This window comes from Nyctibius grandis, chromosome 6 (assembly GCF_013368605.1).
Source record: "Nyctibius grandis isolate bNycGra1 chromosome 6, bNycGra1.pri, whole genome shotgun sequence".
Classification (NCBI taxonomy): Eukaryota; Metazoa; Chordata; class Aves; order Nyctibiiformes; family Nyctibiidae; genus Nyctibius; species Nyctibius grandis.
In genome coordinates this window covers 86,058,829-86,079,806 of record NC_090663.1, presented here as the reverse complement: position 1 = coordinate 86,079,806, position 20,978 = coordinate 86,058,829, and the positions used below count along the sequence as shown (strand labels likewise).

Below are 20,978 nucleotides of genomic sequence, written 5' to 3'. Positions count from 1 at the left end.
ATCTCTGGAGGGGTTTAAGAAAAGCCTGGACATGGCACTTAGTGCCATGGTCTAGTTGACATGGTGGTGTCAGGGCAATGGTTGGACTCGATGATCCCAGAGGGCTCTTCCAACCTGATTGATTCTGTGTCATGTTCACTAGCTGTGTCTTGCACTTTGGAGGGGCAAATCCCAGTAACTGTTGGACTGGAGGACTTTGGAGTGACTTAGTAGTTTCTTTTGAGGTTCACAGGCTGAGCTAGGTGTTAGGGTAACAGCACCGTCCCTCAGCCTCTCCCTCCTTTATCTGCCATCTCTGGAAGTCCTACACTGCAGGCTTGCACCCATGTTACTTTTTAGGAGATAAGCATCCAACATTGTATTGGGGGAAGCATGTCTATGGGATGCAAAACCCCCTTGCAAGCAAAAACCCAGGAGAAATTAGGCAAGAAGTTCACCTTGAACTCCCCTAAACTTGGTCCCACCGTTGCTCCTCTTTGGGAGGTGGTGCCCTGTCTCTCCAGGACGATGTTGGCTGCAGGCTGTTTTCCTTTCCCACACTGAAGACTTCAGCCAGTCCCCAGCTGCACAGGAGAAAGGCAGCTTTCTGCCCACATCTCCTCCTCCTCATCTTGCAGGGTGATGGTTGTTCTGTGCAGCAGCCTTCCTCAAACGAAGGTCCCTTTACATTGCTGTAGGGTCTAACCTGCATTTCTAGATTTCCGGGATGCCTCCGTGCCTCTCCCCACCCAAAAACCTCCCCCAAACCATGCTTTGCTGGAGAACATCAAGACAAGCCAGTTCCACAGGTTGCTACTGCTCTTGCCTGGGAACCGAGCGAAGAGCCCCAACCTGTGTGTGATGTGAGAGGAGAAATCTCATGATGAGGTTTTACCTCATCTCTTTCCTTCTCTTTTTCCTTGCCCAGGCCCAAGTTTCCTCTGTCCATTCCCACCCCGACACCCGGTTACTTGGTCCTTCTCAGCTGCATCCCACCTCCGTGCCTGTTCCTTGGGGCACCTTGGTCCTTGTGCAGCACCCACCTGTGCTGGGGTCTGATGGCACCAGGCCATGCCATGGCACTGGCCAGCTCCTGTTTTATTGCACCATAGTTGTTGACAGAGATGACCAACTGGAAAATGCTGGTTCAGAAATACTTCTGAAATTGCCTTTCTCAAGGGGGACAGCGGGGAAAAAACCCTCCGTGCTGAGAGCAGGCACGTGTAACACCTCTAAAGATGTTAAAATTTTCCCTGTACGGTTGGTCAGCTTTGACTTGGACCTTCTGCCTGCGACCTGGCTGCTCGGGTAGCTGTATGCCAGTCTCCCTTCCCACTCCACCTCTCCTTGCTCAGCTGGTGTCTGCCGCTCTCTAGTGGTGCTGAGCCCTGGGCCTCCCAGGGAGCCCATAACTGCTGAATACGGACACGTGGGGGACGTTTTGGGGTGTGTTTGTCCATACATCCACCCCTCTGCAGGCATCTGCCACCAGACCCTGCTCATGGTGTTACTGGGCTCCCCGTCTCACCCAGTACAGCCATTCTCAGGGTCTTTTTTTTTTCAAACCAGATTGAGCATCACTCTATAAGAAGGGCAAAAAAAAATATTCTGGGTATTGGTACGTGTGTTGTACGAATTGTTTAGCTACAACAGCTGTGCCTTAAGATGGGCGCAGTGGAATAAATCAGCAAATATCCAAGTTACCATTTCTTGATTTATTTTGCCATTTAAAAGTAATGTTGCAACTTCAGAGGTGAAAACGGAGTATAAGCAGTAGCTCGTTGGAATAAAGTGGATCAAGGCAACCAAGCAGTCCTGGGAGAAGGGAAATAAAAGCTTGATTCAAACCAACCTCCTGGCAAATAATAATCCTGAGTAAAAATCTAAAATACACATCTGAAGTGCGATGCCAAACTCGATTTGAGTACCAACCCCCTTTGCCTGATGCCAGAATGACACGTCACATGACCTCATTTTATTGGAAAATGCACTTTAATACAGGACCATAATCAGATAAATGTGGGGAGGGTCAGCTTGGATCATATCACAGTCCTCATCTGTGATATTTCTCTCATGTGGAGCACAAATGTTACAGCCCTTTGGCAATTTTGCTGCTTATATTGTTTGAACAAGGAAAAAGAGTCCAGAGTCCAGAGGAGGGTGACAAAGCTGGTGAAGGTTCTGGAGGGTCTGACCTACGAGGAACGGCTGAGGGAGCTGGGGGTGTTCAGCCTGGAGAAGAGAAGGCTCAGAGGTGACCTTAGTGCAGTCTACAACTACCTGAAGGGAGGTTGTAGTGAAGTGGGAGTCGGACTCTTCTCCCAGGCAACCAGCGACAGGACAAGAGGACACAGCCTCAGGCTTCGCCAGGGGAGGTTCAGGTTGGACATTAGGAAGCATTTCTTCTCAGCAAGGGTCATTAGCCATTGGAAGGGGCTGCCCAGGGAGGTGGTGGGGTCACCATCTCTGGAGGTGTTTAAGAAAAGACGACATGGCACTTAGTGCCCTGGTCTAGTTGCCATGGTGGTGTCAGGGCAATGGTTGGACTGCATGATCCCGGAGGGCTCTTCCAACCTGGTTGATTCTGTGATCCCAGATGAAGGAAAAAAGCAAACCAGAGTGAAGCAGAGCAGCAAGAGGGGACAGCAGGGTATATTGCTTCTTGTAGTACCCCTGATATTATTTAGCTTACTAACATGCCCCCCCATCTCCCACCACATCCACAGGACAGAGAAAATGTGGTGCTCCTCTCGGTTTTTGCTGGTGCAAAATACTTCTGAAGGAAGTAACAATCTGGGACTTGCTCTGATGAGGCAATTTGGGCTGAGCTGATCTTAAGGTGTGTTTACATTGCTGTTTCAGTTTGGATCACTAAGGTTGGGCGAATGGGGTTTCTTTGTTTTGTTGGGAGGGATTTTTTGGACCAAACATCCCCAGCATCCCCACTTAGAGCGCTGTGCTCCATCCTAGGGGTGGTCCTCAAGGGCATGAACTTGTTTCCTTCCTGGCAAAACCAAACGGGACACCAAAGCACGCCAGATGTGGGCCAGCCTCCTGTGGATGTTGGGTCTACAGGACCAGACTAGACTGAGTCAGGAGTGAGAATGAAAAAGCCCCTGATGTGTGCATAGAGTCTGGATGCCCAGTCTCCAGACTGGTCAGTGCTTTGCAGGTGTCCTGCTGGTCCAGGCTGCTTGCCTGTGTAGACAGGACTGTAACGGTCCTTTTGGACCTTGAGGGAATAAATCACCGTGCTGAGAGGAGCGTGGGAGGAGGAGGAGAGCGGTAGTGAATCCATTCTGGAGCACTGGGAGATGAACTGTGGGAGAAAAAGTTAACACCTCTCTTCTGCAGGCTGAGATCAAGCAGGGAGCTTTACTCCCTAGATCAGCTTCCTTGGTGCGTACCCCTGAAAAATCAGTCTGGTTGGGTAAAAACTGCTTTCCCCCTGTTTTCCATTTGTCCATGGCTAGCAGGGGCAGGGAGCTTCAGGTTTGGGGTGGAAAACCTTTCTCGCACAACAAACCACCCTCAAACCAGGAGACGCTCTAGTCTGTGCTTGCGAGAGGCAGTCACCCGAGCCGCGGGAAGGTGGGGTGTGAAAGGGAGGGGAGATGCACAAACAGCTTCAGGGACGTGCTGGATCCAACCCAAGGCTGTGCCCTGCGACAGATGCCACTTTTTAGGCCTTATTAGTTTTCAGGGTGTGTTTTGTAAGTGACAACTGAGATAAAAGCTGAGGAAAGATCAAAGCACGTTTCATGGTTTCTATGGGTTTATGCTTCTTGGTTTCACTTTCCAGTATCTCCCGAAGCCTTTCTTCTCTCCCCGTGCGCTGCCCTTTCATCTGCCGCCCCGTTTCCACCCAGCAGGCAAGAGCTTGCTGACCTTCCAGCCTTGAGCATGACTTGTGAGCTCGACCAGCCTTTCTTTGATCCACCCAAACCCAAAGTGACGTTGGGTTCTTTTAGCTGCGAGACAACTCCTTTCGGTATTGATTCTCCTAGCTGGTGAGATTTACGTCCTTTGCAGAAGTTGGGCTCGAGTTTCTCCTTCTCTGTTGAGAGCATCTCCGGGTAGCTGCGTTGGCTCAGCGGCGTGGGCAAGGCTCTGATGTTCAAAGTGCTGATTCAGGGGTGCTGGGTCTGAGAGAAACGGTTGAGAAGGGGCTTTCCAGGGCGCCAGAGGGCTGCTCATCTCCCCGAAAGACATTCGTATTGCAGCGATGTGGTTCCTTCTCAGCGGAGACCTGGATTTCCCCTCCTTACCATGTGCACTTCTACTTGCTGCTGGAGAACAGTCGCCCTTGGCTTGTTTTTTTCCCCTAATACAACTACTCCTATGGTGGCTTGCGGGTGAAATGTAGGGAAAGCATCTTCCCCGAGGAGAAGAGGTGAGGAGACACCTGGCAAAAAGAGGATAAGGAAAGGTCTCGAGACATTAAGTGGATGTTAATGAAAATGATGACTCTTGGTGTAAGCCCAAGTCTGATGGTCAAGTCTGGGTCTGTTCCTGGTATGTTGGGGTACGAAGTGCCTCAGGGCAGAAGCAATATACTTGACTACGTTGTACTGCACTGGGGTTGGGACCCCAGCCAGAAAATTCATCCCCCAGTAGCTGGGTGTGATGTGCCGCTGCCCACCTGGGATGGGGGGGGTGGCTGGGGCAGGCACACAGCAGTCCCTTCAGCAGCCATGGCTGGATGTGACTGAGATGTCCCAGCAGGTGGGACGTACCTGCTCCCCACAGCCATTGCCCACGTATCTCATCCTTCTCCTTGCTGCTGTGCCAGGGGGTTGAGCCGTCCCCATCGCACCCAGCCCATATGCAAATGGCTAACGGCGCTCGCTCGGTGCCACCTGCAGCGTCTAGACGGGTTCCTGCGCCCGCATGCAAATGTGCGGGGAGGGAGCTGGGGCCGTGGCCGCGCCACCGACACCAATTTCTGGTAGAGCCCTTGGGTTTCATTCCTGCTTCGTGGCTTTCCGCTTTGCCGGCGTGCCTGTGAGGGATAACGCTGCTGCTCTGCGTCACATCAGGTTCATTTCGGATTAACTCACATTTTCCGCCTGGTGGAAAGAACCCTGGGGGTGCTGATCGACAGCCGGCTAAACATGAGCCAGCAGTGTGCCCACGTGGCCAAGGAGGCCAATGGCATCCTGGCCTCTATCAGGAATAGTGTGGCCAGCCGGTCTGGGGAAGTGGTCATCCCTCTGTGCTCGGCACTGGTGAGGCCGCACCTTGAATCCTGTGTCCAGTTCTGGGCCCCGCACTTCAAGAGAGATGTTGAGGTGTTGGAGCGAGTCCAGAGGAGGGTGACCAAGCTGGTGAAGGGTCTGGAGGGTCTGACCTCCGAGGAACGGCTGAGGGAGCTGGGGGTGTTTAGCCTGGAGAAGAGGAGGCTCAGAGGTGACCTTAGTGCAGCCTACAACTACCTGAAGGGAGGTTGTAGTGGAGTGGAACTCGGCCTCTTCTCCCAGGCAACCAGCGCTAGGACAAGAGGACACAGCCTCAAGCTTGGCCAGGGGAGGTTCAGGTTGGACATTAGGAAGCATTTCTTCTCAGCAAGGGTCATTAGCCATTGGAAGGGGCTGCCCAGGGAGGTGGTGGAGTCACCATCTCTGGATGTGTTTAAGAAAAGCCTGGACATGGCACTTAGTGCCCTGGTCTAGTTGCCATGGTGGTGTCAGGGCAATGGTTGGACTCGATGATCCCGGAGGGCTCTTCCAACCTGATTTATTCTGGGATTTTGTGCAACAAACAGAGAGCTTCAGGCAGAGACGTGCGGGGGTGCCGGGGCGTTTCTCCAGCGTGCTTTTCTAGCGGCGAGTGCAAATCAGCAGAGCAGTGCGGGGATTTTCTCCTGCGCTTGCTTGGGGACATTTGCATCTCTGGGGTGGACGGGATGTCCCAGAAACTGTCCCCGCTCTGGGGTCGGGTGGCCTGCTCTGACATGCTGCTGAACGTGTCCTATTGCTGTCCCTTCGGCAGAAAGCACCCGGTCACTGTGCCGCAGAGGTCCTATGGCTCAGGGTTGACCGGGGAAGCAGGAATATTGAATTCACGTGTCTTAAAAGTTTGCTTTAATTTCTCTCACCCCGATTGAGCTTTTGTTCTTGCTCTCAGCCTTTCTCCTTCCTCCTCTTACAAAGCTCCATCCTACAGCATGGGGCCCTGGAGACCCACAGGGTCTTGGAGACCCACCACGTCCTGGTCAGTTGTTCCCTTACCTTGAGTTGTACCCTTGCGTCGGTGTTATTTTTTGCAGATTTGGGCTAGTAATTTTTTGGAAGAAAGGAAGGTCAGTTGTATAAAGGGAACGATTTGTCTTAAAATGCAACCAGGAGAAGGGACATGAGGGGAAAAAAAGGGCTGAAGTTCTTCTCATATGTCGATAAATGAACACAGGTTGGTTGGGAATGTGTTTTCGAGGTGTAGGAGGCACAAGGGGATGGAGAACATCCCAGCTGTGCTGGAAGGAGCCCTGAGATGGAAACTGGGCACTGCATGAAGCAGCTGAGACACAATTTCATACGATAAGAGAGAAGCCAACGCTGCAGTTGGGTCCTGGGTGCCTCTGCCCAGGTTTTCATGCAATGCTGAACTGGTTTGGGCTGAAATAGGTGTGGGTGCAGCTCTCCCTCAGGTTTCAGCAGGAGGCATCTTTATCTTTGAAGCAGATGATGGCCCACAAACCACAGTGGTGACAATTCACTGCAGGTGGGGTTTTTGGGGGAGTAATTTTTTTTCAAAAACCCAGTTTTTATCTCTCCCATGAGGAGCGTTGGGTGAGCTGTGGAGAAAGGAGGGGTGTGCTGAAAGTTCACTTTCTCTCAAACCTGGTGGTTTCAGCGTGGCCAAGGGGTTTGCTTGCTGCAGACGTCTCCGATGCAGCCTCTTGTGAATCCTTGTGGGGCACGGAGGTCCTCGCTGAAGGGCAGGAGAGTCAGCATCTCCATGGTGTTTACAGCAGGGTTGGGTTTCTGCCCATCCTGGTCAAACACGGAAAATGCGGTTTGTTTTTTCCCTCCTACTCCACTTAGCTCAGGTGGTTTTCTACTCGTCTCTGAAGCTGCCTTGTTGTTACAGACCAAGTTCTTGCTCATGTGTTTGGAGACACTGTGACAGGTTTTCCATCCTAACCTTTCAGGAGGCATGTAAAACCTCCAGCTTCCCTCTGCCAAAAAGCACGAGCTCTCTTCTTCTTGCCATACGTGCTCACCTACCTCCCCTCTCATTTCCCATCACCTGTTTTTCAGTGTCTTCAAGGAAGTCTTTGACCTTGCTGAACTAGCCTGAGGCTTTCTAAGGCTTGATGCCACTAAATGGCGTGGTTTTAAGCGGTTTAAAGGCTGCATTAAGCCAAGCACAGCAAAGCCAAGCAGCAGAACACTTCTTTACTGCCACGGTTGTGGCCTTTGGGAGGTATTTGCACCATGTTTTTGGAGGCCTCTTATTTAGGTACCATGGGAAGGATGGCTGGAGGATTCAGTAGGTGTAAAAAAATTTAAAAATCTAATAAAAGTAACAGAAATAAAAAATTACTCAAATCCAAGTGTTGCCTGCAAAGGTAGAGCTGCTCCTCGAAGAGGAGGCTCAGAGGTGACCTTAGTGCAGTCTACAACTACCTGAAGGGAGGTTGTAGCGGGGTGGGAGTTGGCCTCTTCTCCCGGGCAACTAGCGCTAGGACAAGAGGACACAGCCTCAAGCTTGGCCAGGGGAGGTTCAGGTTGGACATTAGGAAGCATTTCTTCTCAGGAAGGGTCATTAGCCATTGGAAGGGGCTGCCCAGGGAGGTGGTGGAGTCACCATCTCTGGATGTGTTTAAGAAAAGCCTGGACATGGCACTTAGTGCCCTGGTCTAGTTGCCATGGTGGTGTCAGGGCAACGGTTGGACTCGATGATCCCAGAGGGCTCTTCCAACCTCATTGATTCTGTGATTCTGTGCAGAAAATGCAGAAGCTGTTAGGACATTTCTAACGTGGTTCAGTTGATGCTGGCCTGGATAAGCCCACAGATGAATATGTGAGGGCCACTCTTCTGAATTACTGGCATCCAAGAAGCGGTTAGCTTAAATATAGTCACAGGCTAGATCCTCACCCTCCTTCTCCCTTTTCAGAATTACCACTCAGCATTCACAACTATTAGCCGCCCACAATGACCGCACGCTTTTCCTTCCTGAGAAAACACCACCACGTTGATCGATATACACATTAGTCATCCATCAAAACCACCGTGACTACTACCAAGGCGATTCAGAAACTCTGGGGTTACAGTATCTCCATCAAGTTCTCTTTTCTTACTGCATCCACATTTATTTCGCCTTTCCTACCCGAAGCAGAAACTTGTAGCAGCTCGAGGACCAGCTAGGCAAATGCAGGTCTTCTGGGGCGACGTGGCGGGGATTCACCAAGCTACCCCGGTGTCCTGGGGGAAACCCAAGCTCATCACCCCAGAAGACGCAGGGTGAGGCGTTATTTTTTTCCTGCCAGTGTTGACTTCTACTTGGAGAGGAGGCTAAAACTGAGGTTGCTGTGGCTGAACTGATCGCCCAGGACCTCTCTAAAGCCACCCTTCTAAATCCATCCAGTCTAAACATGCTTCTGTATCTCCTATTTCTTTCCACGGTAGACAGGAGACACCTACCCTGTAGCCACTAATCTTGGATGTGATCTCACTCATGAGTTACCTTGAGTCTGTCCATTGCGTGTCTCCCAGGGGTAGCTTCTTCCCATACCAGTTTCCTTAAGCACTGTCAGCACTGGTGTTGGCTTCCATCGGTCGTGGAAGAGCCACGCTTGGAGTGCCAGCTGCGTGCCCTGACGCTGTCCTCTCCACCATGCAGCTCTGGGGAAAGGTGCTTTCACTTCTCTTGGTTTTCCCCAGCTGTAAAAGCAGGATGGTTTTGAAGTCATGAACTTCAGAAAGATTTTGAAACCTATTTGGTGCCTCCGTAGCACTTTGAGTAGGTGACTAATCATCTTTCCTGGTAAATCACTGCCTTCCCCACCATTTTGCTGACTTTTCTTTGAAGACACCCCTGCCATGACCCAGCAAAACCACTTAAAACAGTCCTAGGCTGGGCTCCTTCTAATAACTCTCTGCAAGGCAACTGGAAACTCTGTAAGTCTTGAGCAACAGCCAGTTTTAAAGCCATCTCCTGTTCCACTGCCATAGCAGCCAGGCTCTCGTTCCCTCCTTAGGGCTTTGGGAATAGCTCGTGGAAATTGTCTCTGGCCTCCCTGCCACCCTGATGTACAGGGAGTTAAACTCCTTGCTCGTCCCTTTTTGACCTTGATCTCTTGAACAAGGTCTTTACAAGACTTTTGGACCTATCTCAGAGGAAAATCAAGGTTTTAAGAGCAAGATGAGTAGCTTACAGTTTGAGTGGAAGACTTCTTTTATTTTTTTTGTTAGTTTACCATTTTGTTACTCTATAAAATGCGGATGGGATTCGAAAGCTCCACATTACAACATTATCGCAAAACCACATCATTTTTCTTCTGCCCTCTTCCTTCCTCGTGGCCGCGTGTCCCCTTCCCCTTCTGCTTCCCGGCTGGTGACTTTGCTTTACTCGGGGCAGCTGCTGTTGCCCCAAAACCCGAGAGTGTGGGGTGCTGCTGTGGCCATCGCTGTGCCCTCGAATGTCCCGTGAGTCCCAAAGGTGTTGACATTACACAGAATCAACCAGGTTGGAAGAGCCCTCTGGGATCATCGAGTCCAACCATTGCCCTGACACCACCATGGCAACTAGACCAGGGCACTAAGTGCCATGTCCAGGCTTTTCTTAAACCCCTCCAGAGATGGTGACTCCACCACCTCCCTGGGCAGCCCCTTCCAATGGCTAATGACCCTTGCTGAGAAGAAATGCTTCCTAATGTCCAACCTGGACCTCCCCTGGCGAAGCTTGAGGCTGTGTCCTCTTGTCCTATTACAGGACTGACCCCTTGTGTACCAAAATGTGTTGCTGTAGTCCTTCAATGGCTCATTTTGAGAGGAACCCAAAAGATGCTGTGATGTGTGGAGGAGCAAGCGCCGGCCAATGGTCCCCCCAAACTGGTCAGGCGTATTCCCATGAGTGTAAGGCTTGGAGGACGCCACGGTGCCAGAATAAAGCCTTAAAGCCTTGTGGACATGGGGCTCTACAGCATTGTAAGGATGTGCACGGTCTGACCTCCCTTTCTATGTGCTCCTACGGTTTCTCACTGCCACGGACACATCTACTTTGGTGTCAACAGTTTGCTCGCTACCATTTGATTGTCCCCATCCTAAATGGTGGAGAACGGACTCGCTGACCACCTCTAAGCCCAGACTATTTCAGGTCCTAAGTGCTACTAAATGGGGCCAAACGGGAAGACCCCTGAAGCTACCCCTGGTGCCACCCCGTGGCTCCTTGCACATCCAAACGGGGGTTTGATCCCTCTGCTGTCAGAGGGCAGGACACAGGGAGATGTTCACAAGGGAAGCAGCATCCCAACATCATAAATCCCCGAGTCCATCCCAGCCCCGTCGCTTTTGCTGCCGCCGTTCTCTGGTGTCCATCTGCGTTTTGATGGTACAAAGAAAGTCATGAATTTTCCATGGTTCGGTGCTAGGTGTTTTTGCTGATGTAAGAGAGAACAAAAATAGCCTGGGGGGAATTATAGCCCTAAGAAAGGAATATGTAAATATTTGAGTGCATTAAAAAAAAAACCTTCTTACCCGGGGTTTGCGCTCGGATTTTATTCTGGGCTCTTTTTGTGGTCGAGGGGTGAATGCTCAAGGGAACCAAGGGTGGTGTTTGTACAGACCCAGCTCATCAGAAACAAGGTGTGGGGAAGGTTTTGTGGGGAATCCAAAGATGCACTTGGTCCCAATGGCTGGTTTTAATCAATAATATGGTAAATTCAGCTTCTGCGGGGAGCAGCCGAGCAGTCACGTCGCCTCTTTCCACGCTTCGCCGGTCAGATGTGACTGCTGAAGTTTGAGTCTTGCTGCTTGTGTTGGTGTGACCCCCCCGAATAAATAGGGGCGTTTCTTCACCCGGTTCCTCAGCGCGTCGCCGGGGCTGAGCCTGCCGTGAGGATGCGAGTGCCAGCGGGGCTGGGAGCCCCCCTGCTCCCGTGGCTCCTGCTGCTGCTGCTGGCCCACTCGGCCCACGCAGGTGAGCTGCTTGTGCCCTCGTGGAGATGCCCACGGCTGTCCAGCATCCTGCGCCCACAGGGACTCCTCTGGGCTGCTTAGTCCAGCGTTTTTCTTGGAGCTAAGGCAAGAGTGTGACCATCTTCCTTTGGTAGGACCTGGTTCAGCTTTTGGGAGCTGTGTGAGAGCAGAGTACAGAGGGGGAGGCACAGAGGATGGTTTCTTATCGTGGTTCCTCAAGTGTTGTCGGTGAAAGGGACAATTTCTTTGGCTCTATAACTTGTTTGTCTCCATAAGTTGCCGCCTTCTCTCTTTCTCAGCCATTCTGGAGGTGAACGGAAACCTGAACTGTAGGTGTGTAAAGACAACCTCGGACTACCTCAGTCCAAAGAGGTACGAGAGCATCGAGATCCGGCCCGTGGGCAGCACCTGCAGACGAACAGAGATCATGTAAGTGCTGCGGGGCAGAGAGCTGCTCTCTCCTCCGGCTCCCGCAGAGCAGGGGCCAGCGCTGCGTGTTTTCTGCTGCGCTTGCCCCGCGTCTCCGCTCCCTTTCTGCAAGCTAAAGCTTTTCCAAAATGCCGGCAAGCTTCGGGGCTGAGAAACATCAGAGCTGCCAGAGCTCCCCAGGACCTACACGAGCCTTTCCAGCAGAGGAAAGCATGATTTCCTCATACTGGTGCTTACTGGGAGCGTGCTGGTGGGGAGGTGTTTGCAGTCTGGAGGAAGCACGTCCTCGGGCACCGAGGCAGGATGAGCCTTGACCAATTTTTCCACGAGCAATAATGCAACATCCCTGAGAGCAAACAGCATCTCGGGTCAAGCCCTTACCTCGTTGCTCCTGTCCTGGCTAAACCAGTGCACTAAGCAGAGGTGTAAGATGTCTTTAACTGCTCGGTGCTGCTCCAGCTGTGAACCTACAGGGAATATATTCTCTGAACGGTCACCTCTGGGCTCCAAGCGCCGTCTCTGCTCTGCATCTTGCTTTTTCCTGACTCTCCCGTGGCTTCCCTCTGTCGCCAGCAGCTTTCTGCTGGGGCTGTACGTGAAAGTGGAGCTTTGCCGAGCAGCTCTGCAGCTCGACCCCCCGCCTTCGGAGGGGAGGGCGACGCTCATAAACTCTCCTTGCGTTTCAGAATTAAATTAAAACCCTCGGGGAAGGTGTGTGTGAATCCTGACGCCCCTTGGGTCAAGAAACTGCTGAAGCGTATCGCCAGCACGTGAGTTGCTTTGATGAAAACCCCTTTGACTCGGGCGGCCCCATCCCATTTGTGCTCCTGGGGAGCGTTTGCAGGGCCAAGGGCTCTCAGGATGCTTCTGGGGGGCTGAGGGACCCGCTCCCAAGATGATGCGGGGTGAGATGTTGCTGTGCAAAGCAGCACCAGGTCATTCAGCGTGGCAATGCTGTGCTCTCCCCAGCTTGCACCCGGTGCTTCTGAAAGCGTTTTGGCAAAAGGAAAATATTTGGGGTGGGGGGGAAAGGGCAGGAGGAGGGTTTGCTCCTTGTGAGTGCGATGGTGCGTCGATGGTCAGCTGGGCAAGCCGCCCTCCGTCCTCGTGCCCAGGTTGGTGGCACAGCAGAGTGGTGGCCAGGAGATGTCCCCATGGGTGACGCCTGCCCCGAAACGGTGGCAACTTCCTTCAGTTGGGGAAGGAGCTTCCTCCCCCCCCTTCCCCAGGACCCGCTTTTCTCTGCCTTCACACATTTCTCCTCCTTCTGCTTTTTGCAGGAAGAAAAAATAAAGTTTCCTGCTAAGGAAGCTGACGCTCAGAGCCCCGAGCCGGGCCGGCAGCTGATGTGCAAACCTGGCCGCTCCTCCCTTGGCCCTCGCTTCCCCCCGTGCCCGACCCTGGCACGGCTGCCCCGCGGTGGGTTCCTGGGGGTGTTCCCCCACGTTTGGTCCCCACCTCACGTGAACATGAACCCTTCGTTGATTGACTTGCCTGTAGACTGCGAAGCCTTTCCGTGTCAGGGGCTGCTCCTGTCTCTGTAGGAACGACCTCGGGGTTTTTTATTACACAGCGTGGCGTGTCCTCTCCTGAGAGCTCAAGCCAAATAAAATTCAGGTTCTTTTTTTTTCCCTGCTGTTGTATTTTCCCCTGGATCTCTTAGCTTCGAAGAGACTCAGCAGAGCTCTGACAAGCCCTGCCGTCGTAGCTGAGTTTACCCACGTTTGCACCCGCCGCTCTTGTCCTGATGCTCTTCCACAGATATTAAAATGTGCGGTTGAATATCCATCAGGTGAGGTGTTTCTACTCTAGGTAGGGGAACGAGGGCATGATGAAAACCCCTTTTATGTGGAGGAACAAGGCAAGGGCAGGGAAAGGTTTGTCCAAGGCTGGGATGGGTGTCCCAGCCCTGAGCCACCAGCAAGGGTCTGGCAGCCAAGCTCCTTCCTGACGTTACTGGTCGTCTCCCTGGGTGCTGATTCGAGGGCGTGATGCTGCTGGCAGGGAGATGGGATGCACCTTGCAGGGGGAAATCTGGCTGTGGGAGAAATGAGTAATATCTGATCACACAGAAGGGAAAAGCACCCCAAAAACCCTCCGGGCTGGTGCGGCCGCGTGCGCTAGGAACAAGCGTCGGGGGAAACGACCGATATCTTTGCAAGACCCGGCTTTGTAGGAAGGGGAGAAGGGAGCTGGTGTCAGGAAGCCCGGGCCCCTGCCAAGCCCCGAGTGGCTTTTGACAGCGAGGAACGGAGCTGGGCGAAAACCACCGCGACCCCGGGGCCTCCCCCCTGCGCCGCCCCACTTCTCCTATTTCCCGGCTCAAATAGAGGGATGCCGCGGGGCCAGGGCTGGGGCCGGCATGGCGGCGCGGGTGGCCCTGCTGCTGGGCGTGCTGCTGACCACCCACCGCCCCGGTGATGCAGGTGAGGCTCCCCGGGTGTGGGGCTGGGGGATGCTGGGGGCATCCCACCACCACCTCCGGGGCTTGGAGGATGCTGGGGGCATCCCACCGCCACCTCTGGGGCTTAAATGATGCTGGTGGGATGTGGCAGTGGGTTTTCGGGTGACACATGAGCCGTGTGCCCCTGCAGCTCTCCTGGAAGCCAACGGCAACCTGAGCTGCCGCTGCGCCAAGACCACCAGGGTCTTCATCCCCCCGCGGAGATACAGCAGCGTGGAGGTGTGGCCAGTGGGGAGCAGCTGCCGGCGTCTCGAGGTGGTGTAAGTGGCTCCGGGGGGGTACGAGCCCTCCGCTCCCCCCCAGTCCTCCCTGAATGATTTCAGTTTCATGCTGTTTGAGGTGCGCCGAGGGGTTGGGCTGCTCGAGGGGAGGAGGGGGAAGCGACGGCGCTGAAACCCCGCGTGTTTTCTAGGATTAAGCTAAAAAGCCTGGAGAGGGTCTGTGTGGATCCTGACACCCCTTGGGTGAAGAAGCTCCTGCAGGACCTCCCGAACCTGTAAGCCCCCCTCCTGCCCCAGGGGCTCCTGGTGGGACCAGGGGCATCCTGTGGGGACCGGTCTTCACATGTTTCTCCCCCCCTTCTGCTTTTGGCAGGAGGAAGAAAGAGGCTCCTCGCTGAGGAAGCTGCCACCGGCGGGACGGCCAGATGTGCCCCCCCCCCTCATCCCACTGTCCCCTTGCCCTGGTGCGGAGGGGAGCGTGCTGCTGCCCGACACCCTGAGCCCCCTTTTCCTTTGCATTTGATGCATTAAGCCCTTGAAAATGCCAGTCCCCCCTTCCCCACCCTCCCACCCTATAGCCGTGCGCTGGGTGTCCCCTTTGGGGACAACCTCATGGGTCCAATAAAGGTGGCAGCCCTCGGTCAGCGTCACTTGTGTCCCCTCCTGTGGCATGCCAGGGGCTTGGGGTGCTCGGGGTCACCGGGGTTTCTCCACTGAGAAACACGGGGCAAGCAGGATGTTTTAGGAGGTGGCCACGGTGGCTTCTGCCTTTTTTTTTGGCGTGGGCCACGTGCGGCGGGGGGGAAGTGATGGCGGGGAAGTCGAAGCGGGGGGCAGCTCCTGTCCCCAGCCCGTGAAATCCCCGTCGTCGGGGCTGGCTATAAAGGAGCCCCCGCGGCGGCTCGGGGCGGGCGGCGAGGATGGGGCTGCTGCCGGCGGCGCTGGCCCTGGCCCTGCTCCTGAGCAGCTTGGGGCCAGGGGCTGGTGAGTGACCATGGGGTGTCCTTCTCTATCCCCCTCCGAATCCCAAGGCAAAGGCCTTGGGTGCCCCAGACGGGGCTGAGCAGGGGCTTCTCTAAGCTTTCCAATTTCTCTCTCGCCTGTCATTGAGCTTGGGTTTATATTTTAATCGCGGTAGCTAAGCTGGAGGGGGATCTGCCTGATGGGTTTAAGCTGCTTCTCCTCAAGACCCCTCTAAAACTCAAGCGCTTGGTGGGTGGGCGATGGGTTTAATTCTTACAGTATTAGTTAAGTTTTCAAACCCTGAAGCTAAACCCACTCTGTATACGTGAAAAGAAAGCTTTGAGACTGTGCCGGGAGGGATCAGCCTTGCTGCAAACCCCATTAACACAACCCCATCCCTGCAGGGCGCCGGGGAGGGGATGGGGTGGTGGCATGGGGACAGTGGCATGGGGATGGCATGGGGGGGGGTGTCCCTGTCTGCATCCCCCGTGGGTGTGGGCCGCTCTGGGCTGCAGGTCTGTCTCTGGAGAGCCTCCTGACCAACATGAGGTGCAAGTGCATCAAATCCACCGCCCGGGTCATCAGCTTGGGGCTCATCCTTGCTATCGACGTGACGCCGCCGGGCATCCACTGCAGGAGGAAGGAGATCGTGTGAGTGGAAACCCCATGAACCAGTTTAGCCCAGACTGGTGCAAAAGCACGTGGGCACTTGCACCCTCTCTGGAGCCCCCAGATCTTGCAGCGGCTCTTGCACGGGACGCCGCTGCCCCCTTTAACGGGGGTTTCCCCCGGCGTGGTTAGAAAAGCTTTGGGGAGGAGGCGTGCGTGGGGCTGAGGGGGTCTTGCCACCTTGCAGCCTCACCCTGAAGAAGGACAAGAAGGTGTGCGTGGCCCCCGAGGCGCCCTGGATCCAGCTGCTCCTCCACAAGCTGCTGCAGAGGTACGTAACACCCAGCGACCCAAAACCAAGCGGCAGGACCATCCCCTCCTCCCGACTTGCTTTTTTCTTTTCATTTCTTTCCTCCCCCCCAAAATCCACAGGAACGTCCCCAAAAAAGAGCGGCGGCGGCGGGGAGCGGAGCGGTGGGCTGGGGCCCCCTCGAAGCCCCTCTGCCCCATCCCTCCCTCTGGCAGGACACAACAATAAATAACCCCCCGTGGATTTCACGGCGTCTGGGCCGGGGGCAGGAGCCTTCCCCCGCTCTCCCCAAAACCCAGCTTTCCCCTCGGGCACCCCGCCTCGCCCCCCGGTTCGGGTGCCTGTGCTGTCCTCCCCCCCAGGAGCCATCAATAAAAGCATGAACGTGCTTCCCCGCCTCGGCTCCAGCAGCTCTTTCTGCAGGGATTGGTGTAAATATTGGGGTTTTTGGGGAGGGGCCCTTCCTAATGCGCCACTTCTGCTCTGCCCCAAGTTCCTGTGCCTTTTTCTGGCAGCTCCAGGGTCGTTGGCAGGAGCTGGAGGGGATCTGACCTCAGCAGAAGGGAGAAGGGTTTGTTAGTGCAACCCCGTGCAAAATTATCCCCATTATAAAATCCGGCTTGGCTGTGCGGGGAGTAGGTGTCTGAGGTGTGGGGACCTCCCCAACAAGGTAGGAATCGAATTTGCATCACCCACCCCACCACCCTGGCTGCCAAAAGGACATCCCAGGGCAGTGGCAAGCTGGAAACCACCCGCCCAGGCCCCATGTCCCCCTCCTTCGCACCCCGTGCTTCTCAGGAACCACAGCAGGGGCCAAGAGTCGGTTGCAAAAGGGCTGTTTATTGCCTACAGAAGGAAATAAAAGGACACAGGTGGGAGGAAACAAGCAGATCTTGAGCCCATGGTGCTGGGGAGGGGGGTTTGTGTTTAAATTTAACACCAGCTGAGGCAGGGCTGCTTAGCTCCGTTGTCGTCGTTATTTTGTCCGGGCCGGGCTCGATGGGAATTCGTTTTCTTGGTGAGTTTTTCATTGCAAAGTCTAATTCTGGGTGGGAATTGCTCTGTGGCGTGGCACTTTGTGCAGAACACGAGTTCTTTCAGAGGGAGAGAAGAAAGGATCCTTGTGTCAAAGCAAAGGAGAGAGCTGGAGAGGTGGTTTCTTACTATTTATTCTCGTGGGAAACGTGGTGTAAGCAAGTTACTCCGTTTATTTTTGCTCGGGTGAAGGCTGCTGCTCTTGCAGGGGCTGGTGTCAAACTTGGCAGAGCTTTTCTCCTGGGAGACATGTGCCAGGCGGGTGGGGAAGGCAGGAAGCCTCCCAGGGCGCTCTCGATTGAAAGCGAAGCTTCCCTTGCCATAAAACAAGACGTAAAACCCCATAAATGTCAGCGTAAGCGTGCCCGGGAGTGACACCGCCACTTCCCCCCTCTCCCCGTGCACTTCCACCTTTTGACCTCGCTGTTGCAAAGACAACAGGCAAGAAAGAAATCAAATTAAACCAAAAAAAACCCCCCGACCTTCCAAAATAACCCCAAAATGGGGTGGGAGGGGGAGCCTGGACCCCGTCGCCAGTGCTGGGTATGAATTAAGGGCGTGTTTAGCTGACGTGGTGCACACAAACAGTTTAATTGCGCGGAAAGCAAACACACAACGGGGTAATTAGAGACAGAAAACAAAGCCAAGGTCACGTAACGTGTCGCTGGTAAAGAAAGCCACCATGAGGTTGAGTTTTGGTTGGTTGGTTGGGTTTTTTTTTGCTTTGGAACAAAGACAAATACAAACTCAGTAAATGCTGAAATTGTAGGAACTGTTTAACAAAGAGGACAAGACCAAGCACCAGGATCCTTCTACCCTTCCCCACCCAAATGGGGAGAGAGTTCATGAGCCAAACCCACCATATGATTGCAGGAGGGCAGGGAAAAAAGAGAAAGGGTCACATCACTTGGCGTGCTCTGCCATCAACGCCACTTAAAACACCCTCAAGTACCAAAGCACCCGAGCATTTCTCTATCCTCGTGCTTATTTTCAGATAGACTCCAAGAAACTGCACTCCTGAACCCGTCATCCTCGAACGTAGCCAAACCAGGAGACTTTATCGTCTCTTAATACCTTTTATAGAGTTAAATCATGTCTCTGAGGATGAAGGAGTTGTTTAAAGGTGACAGTTTTCTCCCTTTTCTGCTCGTGCAATGCCTGCGCCTGCCCCATCCTCTTGTTTTTTTGTCCCCAGAGGAAAAGCAAACCCGTGGTGGGTGTCAGGGCAAAGAATGATCACAGGAGAAGGTACGGTATCACCTAGAGCTGTGCCCGGATCTAGAGCCTTCTATCTCCTTCTAAAATTGTTTTTAATCTTCAAGTGAGCTCTTGGCTGACGCTTGGCAGAGAGGCTTAAGACATGAACGGTTTCCACCAGGTTCTCTTGGGGTTTGTGTCGCCTTTGAACACTGAAGGGTGAGAAAGGGAGAGCTTTGCTTCTGTAATCTTATAAAAAACCTGATGAGCTGCATATTGCAAGATGCTTTTCCTCACTATGAGACAGAGACACACAGCTAATAAAGAGAAAAACCCGAACCTCTCCGCATCTAGGGCTTGGGTTTTTTTTCCAGTCTCTAACAAACCAGGTCCTCTGCCCCCCTGGGTAAAACCCCTCCAGGACCAGGCACTTCAGCTCCTTTTGGGACACGTGAAATTAGGCAAAGTTTTTCAGTGCTTGGGCTTGGTGCCGAAACCATACCGCTTCTGAAGCCAACAGGAGCTTCAGCGAGCCCTCTGTGCTGCTTCGCTTCCCACCAGGCAGTTTGGGTTGTGAAGACCACCCAGGAGAACATCACGCCTCTGCGGTGACCAAGTAGGAGAACGACCTGCTGCTCTTTTGACAGCCTGATGTTAGCTGAACCACCTCCCAGTGTGCCAGCGTGCCAGGTAAGGGTGTGCTTAGATCAGTCATCTCCTCATACAACAGGGAGAGGGTCCTGCCTGAGGTTTAAACCGGGCCTTAGGTCCTCATTACCATTACAAGAAGAACATCTACACAGAAGCCAAGGACAGAGGAACCATAATTACATATAAAGCTGAGGTCACTGAAGGGGGGACAACTGCTATTGGTGCTTAAACTCCCTTTTAAACCAGTATGAGGGTGCATATCACACCGGGGTGATATTTCTAGTGCAGGCTATTGATTTGGTTTGGACAGGACTCAAAGACCTTCCACTCCACCCCACTGTGCCAAGTTTTGTGCCAAAGGAAGGTTTTGATGCTAGAAGCTGAAAATGCCTCGTGGAAATGAGGTAACTGCTGCTGCGTTGCTGGGTTGAAATCTGGTCTCCAGATGGTGTAAGGACACGGCTCCTGCTTCCTCCCATGAAGGTGCAAATACTGCGCTCCTGGTCTAGGAATCCTTCAAGTGTTTCCCCAAATGTCCTCTAAATTAACAGAGAAACTCTGAATTTCAACAAGCCCTTTCTGGCTTACCACCACCACCACCTCACCAAAACCAGAGAAACAAGTGATATGAACCTTTGAGGTCTCAAATTCTCACTCACGATTCAGACCCGGCATCTCACGAGCTGGGTGCGGAAAGCCGGTGTCCAAAAGCCCAATATTTGGGATTAACGAGGATTTGGGACTAACGAGACCTTTTCTGAACGTGTCTGTGGGCCAACCAGGAGTGGCTTCCCCCAGACAGAGAAAGTTGACTGATAAAATGAAGGATTTTCTCAATGAATGCTACAAAGACAAAAGCTTTGAGCAAGGCAAAGGGGAAGCAAAGCTGGTCCCAGACCCCACTGTGCCATACCTGACTTGAGCGTGTGGAATATAAAATAAGGAAACCAAAATATTCAGCTACGTTGTACAAAATTCTCTTTTTTTTTTCTTTTATATATATATATATATATATATACACACACACAAAACCCCGTATCTAACAGATTCACCATATGGAATTTTAAAAAGTTGCTTTGTAGAAGGGTGTTGGATTTTTTTTTCTCTGCTTGCTTTAGGCAGTGCTGTCGCTTCGGAGTTGACACCAGGCACCGTGTTTTGGAAAGCAAACCCACACAGCGAGGAGCAGCGAAGGTCTCAGAGTTTTATTCCCAGGTGAGGGCACTACTGGGGACGATCCCCTCACTGCTCCTGCTGGGAAGGGAAAAATAAAACCAGGAGGAAAACAGGGAGGGAGCCAGACACAAGGCAGGTAAACATGTCCCCCGTTCTGTGCATCGACTGGAACATCAACAAGACTTTTTATTTTAAAAAAATCCAGAGGTTTTGTGCAACATCTGTTAAAATAACTTTTTTTTTTGTTTAAAATTGCACAGATAATGGACTTGGCAGCAGAGAAAATCCAATTAAACACCTTCCCGCAACAGAACACTTCAATCAGGTAGAAACCAAAGGCAAGTCAAACGTCAGCAAGATACAATTTTTGCCAGGGTTTGTTTGTTGTTTTTTTTTCATCCCCATCCTCTCCCACCCCGCTATTACAAAAGATTGTTGTTGTTTTTTTCTTTTTTATTAATAAACGGGCTCCTCTGCAGTTTCATATACAATCATAGGTGAATTTTGAAACTCCATTTTATACAAACATCTCAAAAAAATATTGGGAGTGAAGTATGGTAGGAAAAATATTGCTCACGTTGCTAGTTCCCATGCGTGGAGGAAAAGGAGGAGAAGGGTTGGTTAGTGCACACCTCCAGAGCAGAGCAACCCCCCCTCCGAAAAACATCCAGCAGCTGGTTACAGAAAGGTGATGTCCACAAAATTAAGTTTTTCATGCTATTCTACTTTCCAGTACTACGCCCTCGAATCGCTTCATCCGCGATGGCCAAGGTGGTGAACGCTGAGGTATATTCAAACAAGA

At 52.8% G+C, this 20,978-nt stretch overlaps 3 protein-coding genes across 3 annotated transcripts; all 3 read left to right on the top strand.

Annotated features, from left to right (window-relative positions):
• The first annotated feature begins 11,043 nt into the window (after nt 1-11,043).
• LOC137665323 (interleukin-8-like) lies at nt 11,044-12,324 on the top strand. The gene is made up of 3 exons (XM_068404198.1): nt 11,044-11,122; nt 11,421-11,550; nt 12,237-12,324. The coding sequence occupies exons 1-3, from the start codon at nt 11,044-11,046 to the stop codon at nt 12,322-12,324; spliced, it is 297 nt and encodes a 98-aa protein (XP_068260299.1).
• Nucleotides 12,325-13,912: 1,588 nt separating this feature from the next.
• On the top strand, nt 13,913-14,633 carry LOC137665339 (alveolar macrophage chemotactic factor-like). Its single transcript, XM_068404220.1, has 4 exons — nt 13,913-13,976; nt 14,145-14,274; nt 14,427-14,510; nt 14,609-14,633. The coding sequence occupies exons 1-4, from the start codon at nt 13,913-13,915 to the stop codon at nt 14,631-14,633; spliced, it is 303 nt and encodes a 100-aa protein (XP_068260321.1).
• Nucleotides 14,634-15,155: 522 nt separating this feature from the next.
• LOC137665322 (C-X-C motif chemokine 2-like) lies at nt 15,156-20,961 on the top strand. The gene is made up of 4 exons (XM_068404197.1): nt 15,156-15,219; nt 15,714-15,849; nt 16,055-16,138; nt 20,910-20,961. Exons 1-4 carry the CDS (start codon nt 15,156-15,158, stop codon nt 20,959-20,961), a joined length of 336 nt encoding a protein of 111 aa, XP_068260298.1.
• Nucleotides 20,962-20,978: the final 17 nt, after the last annotated feature.